Here is a 10481-nt window from a genome sequence, read left to right on the forward strand (position 1 = left end):
TTTACCAACAATTCTCAAACATTTTAGAAATTTAAGACAAATTAGAATTTTTTTATGGTACTCATTTTCACTCGGATGATGCTACATGTATATTTTTGTCTCCCTCCATGTGAGAGAGTGTCATGCATTATATACCCAAAAAAAAGTGAATAAGTGATAATTTAGTGAAGCGCCTTATTTGAGGACATGTTTGAAGAAATAAAGTCGTGCCTGTGAATTTTCCTATGTGGAAATTATCAAAATAGTCAACTTTTGACTTTGTATTTACAAAAATGACACTTTTTTTTTTTTTTTATATTGCAAGTATGTCAATTTTAGATAATTTTAGACATATTTGCCCTTAAAGCTAATTGTAAATACCCTACATATCCTAATTAAATGAGATTTGACCAATCAAAGAAATTGTACAAAACTCTGCAAGAGACGAAATTGAATTATTCGAGAAAAAAAAGCAGAGCAAAAGCCAAAATGTACCCTCCAATCCCCCATTCAAATAACCCTAAATCTCTCACTCACTCTCTCATTTCTCTCAATGAAGTGAACACGAGTATGTTGAAGATTTTAAGAATCTGATGAAGAATTCCACTGAATATCAGAATATTGCCAGCGATAGTTTAGCCATTGTATCTAAACTGCTCGAAATACTTGGAGATTTTGGGTTTCCAATTCATAGAAATCTTTTGGGGGCGGTGGATTCTGGGTTTTCCGGTTGGGTTCCAGCGGGTGACCGGCGGCTTCTTCAGGAGGCGATGCCGAAGCCGGATTTGACAGTGGCAAAAGACGGAGACGATGTCAATATTATAAAATAGGCAGTGGCAAGGATTCCAAAAAAGAGCAAAACAAGATTTGTTATATATATTAAAGCTGGTGAGTATGTAAAGAATGCGATTTTGGATAAATCTTTGTGGAATGTGATGTGGCGATGGAAAGATGGCCACCATAATTTCCAGCAGCTTGAATTTTGTGGACGGTAACCCAACTTTCTTCACAGCCACATTTGGTAATTTTTTTTTTTTTACACTTCTAATATAATAAACTTTTTTGCTATTGATTTTTTTTTTCACTCTTAAAAATTATTAATTCCTCGATTATTTGTTTGGTCACTTCAATTCCAATTTGAGATTATCCCCATCTATAAAGAAATACATTATTTGGCTCACCTATCTAACAATTAAAATAAATAATCTTGGTGTGTTTAATGTTAAAATTAGTAATCTTGATTTGTTAAGGTTAAGGGTAGAATCTCTCGGCCGGAAACTGGCATGTACATACTCACTGGTCGGTGAGGAGGAGCGGTGTGTGTGTGTGTGTGTGTTTCCTATAATTTCTAAGTCATAATGGTTGTGGCCAAACTTGGGGAAATGATGGAAAAGAAGAATAAGTTAATTGAAAATGACAAAAGTAAAATAATTTTAGTTGCATCATGAGTCTATACTCTGCACCTTAAAAGTGACCATGTCTTTGTCGTTTTGGTAATACATGGAGTGATTTTGTCTGTACCATCGAAGAATGGAAGAGGGGTCCCTTTGAAAGTTGTGTTGTTAGTGCTATAAGAATGGACGGTTCTCAATTTTAAAGTGATTATCATGTGTTGTAACTTTTAAAGATGTACCTATTATTAAAAATTGTGCATATGTAAGATTTTAATAGAAAAAAAATCTCACCAATATGTGAGAAAATATGTTGAGTATGAGATTTAAACTACGTACATGTAATTTTGTCTAACCATTTAATCTTTTAGACCATAATTTAGGAAACCCCTAAATAATATAATCAATGATTAAAACATGCCAGACCATAATTTAGGAAACCCTTGGGTTTAAGCCCACTCTTACACCGGCCGAGGCCTCAAAATATGGTGTACGGTTCCTCATTGATGGAGCTTCTTGGTTGCCTATGCAAATGTGGTGTTTGAGTCAACCTAAAGAATGGGAATCTGATGAATGCGGAATGCCTTTTGTGACATTTTTTTTTCTAATTTTAATTTCTTTTACATTAATTTTGCTATACATTTGTGAGTTTAATATAAAAGTTGATCAGTTATATATAATTCAATGTTTATAGATAATTTTTATATTTTTTGAGATCGAGTCGTGATGTAGTAATATATTTGTTTATTTATTGCTTTTTCATTATAAAATGAACTGGTAAAAAAACTTCATAGAGTTCACTCAAAATATATAAGGAATAAAAGTTTGTTTTTATTTTTGTTTTTGTTCTTGTTTTTGTTGAGTGTTCTCTAAAATTTTAATGAGTAATAAAACACTCATTATCAACACGAGGTTTTAGCAAATTGAGCAATAAGAAAAAAGATTCTTTTCTTTATTTCAAAGTAAGTCAGAAAATTGTAAATAATTGAACTGAAAAAGAATAATTCATCTTTAAAAGAAAATGTTTGTATTCTCTTCTTTGAGTTGCATAGCGGTAAAGTCATATACGTTAATTCGATTTGATTGATATCTTCTGACTATATCATTGAAACATATATTTGTTTATATGTTGATGGGTCTATTCCTTCACTTCCAACCATTGATGTTGGAGTTTAATTGTAAAAAGTATTGGTTAGAATTGGTTCATTCGTATGTCATGTGGTTGTTGAAATATAATGGTGTTGAGTGCAAAACACTTTTAGATACTAAAGGAATAAGTAATGGAGGTTCATTCATATGTCATGGAGGTTCGGAATACCACATGCCTCTAGCAGGTGGATAAAGGAATAAGTAAAATTTTTAGCTTGTTATTTTACTTGTGACATTTCATTTTATCATGGTTGAAGTTATATATTGTTTTGACATTGGACCTTTTCTTCATGTGACAAAATTCTTTATAAACAGCCTTTTCCAAGAAGTAATATTTCTTCTTTATTACAAATCGAGCTACTAATTCTACGGATTTCAGTTATAGTTTTGAAGAGAATTTTTAATCCGCATTTCTTGACTAATGGCACTGTAATGAACTGTCCTCTTGGGATTTGTATATTGGTCTTTTATAATAGGTATACCTGAATTGAAGTATGGAGAGTTCGTCGAGTTTATTGTTTCGGTAAGACCAGTATGTGTTGCTTATCTACGTTGATATATATCTGCAGAAAATCCCTAGACACTTGACAGCATACCTGCGATTTCCATGTTTCATTTTGCTCGAATATGAAGTTAAGTAGCTCTTGAATAATACCTATTTGTTTAGAGGTCAAAAGTAGATTTCCCGACGTTTCATCTGTTGATAGTTCACTTCAGTAGTCATTGAACCGTCGTTCTCTACAGTTAGCCTCAGTAATTCTCGACAGATGAACTGTCGGGAACGACAGTTCCTTTCCTCAGCACATAACTATTCCACATGTCCATCTCACCTCATCCGAACATTGCATGTGTGTTTCGCATTAACATGTATGAAATACTATGATGTCGTGATTTTTTTTATTTGTCATTGTAACATGTATAAAATACTATGATTCGCATTTTATGTTATACATTGCTTCACTTTGCGTTGTAGTTCCTCCATTATGATCGATTAACTCATTTTTCGTTGGCATGAGGCACGTTGCTTACGTTAACACCCGTGTCTTGCAAGTGGAAGTAAACCATTGAATTGTCAAAGGAAGATAACCATTACGAAGGTACAATGGGGACTGCATTACTTTGTCCAGGGAGATACGTGTTAGAGCTTCGCATGGAAGAACGTTCTGTTTTCCCTTAATGTGTAATAGTTACGTTACTTTTTTAACTTACTTTTTGTGATATTGATTACTGCGAATTGTGTAAGAGTATCATAATTTTGAAGGATGTAACAACGGTTATGTAAAAATGGTCGACTCATATGTCAAGCACGAAAAAATATTTTGATAGATGATTTTATAAGTTTGTCATTTCTCATGGGTTCGTTGTTATATTTGATTAAAGGACAACAACATTCGTTAATATTTTTAATGTCGTGATTGAAGTTCATTACATGCTACAATTAATATATAATTCAGTACTGATGAGAATTGATTATCAACAATAATAAAATGTAGGTGTCTTTAATTATTATACAAGATTTGAGAAACACAATTTTAACATATTTTGGACAAAGCGAATTGTACACAACATTTAAGAATCACAATTTTTCACAAATAATTGTTTAGATCCAAGAAATTGATTATAAAAAGCATGGCATCACTTCATTGTGAGTTACAGTTGAACACTTCATAACCTCTTTCACACTAGTGACTATTCGTGTACACATATTGTTTTACTAAGTACGACCATAACAAAATAATGGGTTCATCCACGAGAAGCAACGAACCTTTCAACCTGAACGAGCCTTTGCCAGTACTTGGTTCATTAAAAAAATTTCCATCATAATTTCATTTGACGATGACGAAGTCATCCCTCGAAATGGTTGGAGACTCATTTCCGCCGTTCATTTTCCCAACATGGACGATGTCTCAAGTGAAGCATCGAAGTTCTAGGTCATAGATCCGTACGAAGAAGAATTCGACCATGATGAAGAGTGGTTGTCGAACGCTCCGCCTCCTTAGTAGTTTCAACAGTTTTCGAGTATTCAATTTGATAGTTAAATTGTATATCCCAACAATTTGTAAATGTCGGGTTCGACATTTAAAACGTCTAACCGGACAATTTGTAAATGTCAAATTTGACGAACTGTCAAAAATGTCGAGAAGTAGACGACAATGAGTGGAACAGATTCTTCAGCATAGTAAATTAAGTGTGATCATTATATCACCATGTTGTATTTAACATTTACAAAATAATAAGCTATAAGAATAAAATATAAATAATTTCTAATAGTTAACCTCTTAAAATGAATAATGAATGCAAGAGAAATGTCTTCTTCATCAATGAAAATGAAGAAGATGGAGAAAAGTTATAAGTTCGAGGTCATAGATCCGTACGAAGAAGAATTCGACCATGATGAAGAGTGGTTGTCGAACGCTCCGCCTCCTTAGCAGTTTCAACAGTTTTTGAGTATTCAATTTGACAGTTAAATTGTATATCCCAACAGTTTGTAAATGTCGGGTTCGACATTTAAAACGTCTAACCGGACGATTTGTAAATGTCAAATTTGATGAACTTTCGAAAATGTCGAGAAGCAGACGACAATGAGTGGAACAGATTCTTCAGCACAATAAATTAAGTGTGATCATTATATCACCATGTTGTATTTAACATTTACAGAATAATAAGCTATAAGAATAAACTATAAATAATTTCTAATAGTTGACCTCTCAAAATGAATAATGAATGCAAGAGAAATGTCTTCTTCATCAATGAAAATGAAGAAGATGGAGAAAAGTTAGGGTTTGTATTGTAAAAAAAGATATATTTGTTTATGTTTCATTTTTCAAATTTTTTTTACCTTTTCTCATCAACAAAATTTATATTAATCAATATAATACACATTTATCAATGTTTTTAATATACAAATTAAATTATCACATCAACACAATCACTTTCCTTCATATCAAGCATTAAATGCTCCTAAAAAGGTGTCATTAAGGGTAAATTGGACCTTTCACACCAAAAAAGTTACATTTTTGAACAAATTTAGTAAATTACAAAATTTTTTGTGGATTTTCAAATTTAGTGACATCTATGAAAATTCTCCATTTTCTATTATGCAACCTTTTCTGCGCCAAGTTGCCATCTTTGACTGTTGCTGGAACTTTCTTCTATGGGCATTAATTAGAACCACTTGCGAAATATACTGTCAATTAGTATTTAAGAAAATTGACACTTTGGTGTACACTCCTCTCACAGGAGGAGATGGACTCCACGATAATAAAAAATATCTTGGGATCTCCCATATAAGGAGAGTGTATACCGGAGTGTCAGTCCCGATGTATGTGTAGCAACACTCTGCCTAGTTTTCAGGTCTGTTTAAAAGTCTAGGTTCTGACTACTACTTGTTTCCTGCCTATATCTTCAAATCAATTTTTATTTATAAATTTATTTTCCTCGAATTTTTTTTGTATTTTTTTTTTTTGGGCAAAAAGTCTGTTTTTCTACACAAAATCGAGTACTTAAACAGATTTTTTGAAATCAGAATATTCATATTCTATAATTTGTATAATTTGAATAGCATATTTTTTTCTGCAAATTTACAACCAATGTATGATTAAACAGCTTAATAAAAATAATACGTAATTAATTAGTCACCATAAAAATTTTAATGAGTCAAAAAGGAAAAAAAGCCATTTGCACAGGAATGTTTCACAGGAAAATTTCGCAAGAAGAGAGGTGGCTTCCTTGGATTGGATGATGCAGACTAATGTAGTGTTAACACTTGATATTTGGTAAAAATATCTGTGGAACTTTCTATGCTTATAGCAATATTATCAAAAGGGACAACGGTCAACGATCCAACAAAAAGCCATTTTAGATTCCGAGACCCATTGCAAATTCCAAAATTTATTTAAGGATTGTTTGATACAACTTTCGATAAAAATTTAAAATTGTGTAGTTAAAAAAGTTAAAAAAAATAGTGAATCTCATAAAATATATAACAAAAATTAATTATTATTTGAACATAACTTTTTAATATTTTCCAAACAAGCACTTAATTCAAATGATAAATCTATTTGTACAATATTTTTTAACAATATTGTTGACAATCCAAATCAATAATGTTATCACAACATTGTACGCTAAGCATGATTTATAATTCAAATGTTACATTATGATTTTCAACACTCTTACAGTCTACATGAATATCACGTGACAATTGTGTGGCTCACAATTCTTTATTATATTCTTTAGAAACTATTGAATATCAATAATGTTGTCAACAACATGGTACGCTAAACATGATTTGTACTTCAAATGTTACATTATGATTTTCAACATTCTTGCTATCTACATGAATATAACATCAGAATCACGTGGCTCACAATTCTTTATTATATTCTTCAGAAAATATACTAAATAATAATTAAGCGATGCTTAATTTAGATAAAATTTAAAATTTAGTAGATTTTGCCCTTGATTGGTACAAATTACAATTCAAATTTTAATTTATATCAAAATCAACAATTACCTTTAATCACACATTATATGAGATCCACAACTTTTCATTCCCACATTTTATCAACTTTATGTGTGATTGAAAATTTATTTGTTTATAAAATATATGATTAAAATTAATACTTTGACTTAAATTTTAATATTCATTTTTATTTGAAATTGAATTTAACGGCAAACCATTTTTTATTATTATTTTTTTCTTTCCAAGTCAAACTGACTCATTCCAAAGGAAAAGAATATACCAAATTCAGCGCCTGAGAGTTTGATAATATATATTAATTCATTCGTCTCCGCCGTTATAAAATCCACACCCCTACAATCTCTGTCAAAGTGATCCACTTCTCTCAACTGAACTGGGATTTCTTTTGAATTATTTTTGCCAAAAATATGGAGAACTTGCTGGGTTTACAAAGAATCAACGTCATCAGAGGCATAAAACTTGCTATAAGAGACGCCAGCGCCAGAAGCAGCGATCCTTATGTGGTCGTTACGATGGCCAATCAGGTAAACAAACGATAGCTCTTCTTTCTTCATACGACAACTTTTTCAATTCCTTAATTCGTCAGTTTCAACTATCAAGAAATGAGAAGTGAATCTCAGTTATATTCAGAATCTTTTTCAAGTATTTAAGAAACAAAATGAAACTTTTATTGAGTAATTTCCCATAAAATAGGAAACGAAATTTGAGTTCTGTGGAATAATTTGTAACTAGTCTAACTTATAAACTGGAAAGTGGAATTCAGCTTTCTGTTTTTTCAACCATTTCTGCTAATGTTTTGTGAATATAATTATTGAGCCAAAAACGCTAACTTTATGTATAATTGTAACAGAAATTGAGGACTCGTGCTGTGAAAAAGAATGTTAATCCTGAGTGGAATGAAGAACTCACTTTAGCTATTGCTGATCCAAATCTTCCAATCAAGCTGGTAACTTCTTTTTTTCTCCCGATACATAGCAACGTTAGGATCAGCAGATACATATGTTACCTTTTCAAATTTCTCCCTTAGCAGACTCAAGAAAAGGATCTCTATGTTGATACTTGTAGTCTTGTTCCAGTTATAATTATCATGTAATATTTTAGTGATTCTTATGATAGATTCTTCAAATTTGTCAGGAAGTTTTTGATAGAGATACATTTACTCCAGACGACAAGATAGGAGATGCAGAATTTGACATCAAAACATTTGTCGAAGTCGCAATGATGCGCTTGCAGAGCATGACAAGTGGAACTATAATCAGAAAAATAAAACCAAACCGGGAAAACTGCCTAGCCGAAGAAAGCCCTATTACCTGGGAAAATCAGAAAGTAATCCAGCGTATGTATTTGAGGCTTAGAAATGTCGAGTGCGGGGAAATTGAACTACAGTTGCAGTGGATAGAAACCCCAGACTCCAGGGGTTTGTAATGTGATTTATGGTGTCAAGTTTGCACAAGTTGTACAGTACCGATTGATTTGCTTCTTAGTTATAAGTACTCGTAAATCTAGTCAATTTTTCCAGAATCGTAGTAGCTTCAGGACAATCCTTGGCTCAAGATGCAGGATCCATTCTACTTTCCTCCTTAAAAATTGTTACGACGGAGAATGTAAAACTGGATAGCCGAGGAACGTATTTAATCTAGACTTGGTTTTACTTTGTTCTGATCTTAATGAGCTATTATGGGTTTCTTGTGGAGGAATGTAAAACTTCTTATACGCAGAAGAACAATTGGCGAAGCCATCATTCACAGTAAGTGTGGCCTTGAAACTTATGTACAGTTCCAAAAGATATCCGTCCTCGGCTATGGAAGTAATGGATCTTTTACTATCATCTATTGCTTCAATCTTTCCCTTTACTGTCATCGGAACCCCCCCCCCCCCACCAACCCAATAAAATATTTGAAAATCCAATCAACAATGAAATACATACCTGGAGCTAATTAGTTGGAACAAGAGCGTTAATATTATCTAATAAAAGTAGGATTGTGTTTGTGTATCCCAAAAATATTATGTGCTTTAATTTTTCTATATATAATGGGATGGTCATGAATTCCATCTCGAACAGTCTCACCAGTCCAATTTTGGAGTGTGCTTGAGGGTTTAGAGTGCATAAGAGATTATACAATTTTTTCATATGGAGAAATATCTTTGTCTTTAAAATTCCGTGATTTTTCTTCGCTTTGGGGATTTTTCATATAAAACTTGTGCTATTATTTTTCTAGCTTCCAAATAAAATTTTTGAACACAATCTTTGAAGGATTGATCTCAATTCCGAACAAATGGAACATACAAATTTTCATACAATTTTTCGTGGCCTTCAATCTTCATTCCATAGTTAAGTGCAACCTTCGCGTACATACAAAAAGAAAAATACAATTGGAAAGAGCATTTTATATACAACAAATAGCATCTTTAGATTCAAAGAGTATAAATTTTTTACACTTCAACAATGATCTCTAAAATTGATTTTTCTTTTCGCTTTTCTCAAAAAACATTTTATTGATTTCTTTTCATATTTTATTTAAAATATGTTTTTTATAAATCAATGACTAATTAATTTAAATAAGAGTTCAACAATTTAAGGACTTGAGTATTGAATAGTGATTTTTAGGAGTATGAGTGGTTAAATATTAGAAAAAAGTTCTGAGTTTACGTTCAAAATATTTTAGGGAAAATTGCAGCAAATGTGTGAAACCTTTCATTTATTAACAGATTTTGTCTAGACTTTTCATTTGTGCCACTGTAAGTACCAAACCTTTACAAATTTTGTAGTTTAAGTCCAAATTGATAGTTTCTATTAGTTTGATCCCAAAAACTGTCAGTTGACTACTTGACCTCGAAAAAAAATCTAATAATTTTAACCAAGAAAGGCAAGGGTAAAATTGTAACTTTATAATTTTAGTATAAAAAATAAATAAAATTTATTTAAAAAGGAAAATAAAAAACAAAAACCCATCTTCTTCTTCTTCAATCTCTCCCAATCCTTTTACCCCCAAAATCAAAACCACATCCAACCAGTTGGCGGTCAACGGCACCACCGAGGAGGCTTTTTTCAGCTTTGAAGACAATTTCTCCTCAATAGCATACAAAACAAGTAGGATAAAGGCACCAAATGTGCTAGAAAATCAGCAAAAAATCCTACAAGTTGCAATGTCCAAGTCACCGAGCTCTAAACAAATGCAGAAAACTGCAAAATAGACTATGTTGACCAAATTCAAATTCAAAAATTAATCAACCAGCACCTCTACACACACAATACATATATATTTTGCAATTTGGAAAACCCCAAGAACACACAGTAAAAGAGGTTCACCGAAAACCCCAAGAACAGAAGTAGCTAAACCTTGGCTGGGCGTCTCAAAGTAGAAGAAAAACAATCGAACACAAGAAACCTGAAAACAAACCAAAGCTGGAATCGGATAGAAAATCAGGCTATCCCAAATCTGAAACTCACCAAAAACTGCTAGCTGAACTGAAATAAG

At 32.0% G+C, this 10481-nt stretch overlaps 1 protein-coding gene and 1 long non-coding RNA gene across 3 annotated transcripts; both read left to right on the plus strand.

Moving 5' to 3' along the window:
- Positions 1–420: 420 nt before the first annotated feature.
- LOC111380273 lies at positions 421–3872 on the plus strand. The gene is made up of 2 exons (XR_002700164.1): positions 421–1000; positions 3493–3872. It is a non-coding gene; the product is annotated as an uncharacterized LOC111380273 (long non-coding RNA).
- Positions 3873–7303: 3431 nt separating this feature from the next.
- On the plus strand, positions 7304–8656 carry LOC111380278 (protein C2-DOMAIN ABA-RELATED 4-like). 2 transcript variants are annotated; one of them, XM_023003789.1, is made up of 3 exons: positions 7304–7526; positions 7853–7948; positions 8137–8656. In XM_023003789.1, the coding sequence occupies exons 1-3, from the start codon at positions 7410–7412 to the stop codon at positions 8425–8427; spliced, it is 504 nt and encodes a 167-aa protein (XP_022859557.1). In that variant the 5' UTR covers positions 7304–7409; the 3' UTR covers positions 8428–8656. The 2 variants fall into 2 exon arrangements, with proteins under 2 accessions (XP_022859557.1, XP_022859558.1); XM_023003790.1 differs by lacking the exon at positions 7853–7948 and having other exon boundaries at positions 7306–7526.
- The last annotated feature ends 1825 nt before the right edge of the window (positions 8657–10481 follow it).

This window comes from Olea europaea, unplaced genomic scaffold (genome assembly GCF_002742605.1).
Source record: "Olea europaea var. sylvestris unplaced genomic scaffold, O_europaea_v1 scaffold2117, whole genome shotgun sequence".
In the NCBI taxonomy this organism is placed as follows: Eukaryota; Viridiplantae; Streptophyta; class Magnoliopsida; order Lamiales; family Oleaceae; genus Olea; species Olea europaea.

Coding starts and splice junctions, on each gene's coding strand:
- LOC111380278 (XM_023003789.1), top strand. CDS start 7,410: ATGGAGAACTTGCTGGGTTTACAAAGAATCAACGTCATCAGAGGCATA. Junction 7,527..7,852: donor TCGTTACGATGGCCAATCAG/GTAAACAAACGA, acceptor TAATTGTAACAG/AAATTGAGGACTCGTGCTGT. Junction 7,949..8,136: donor CAAATCTTCCAATCAAGCTG/GTAACTTCTTTT, acceptor CAAATTTGTCAG/GAAGTTTTTGATAGAGATAC.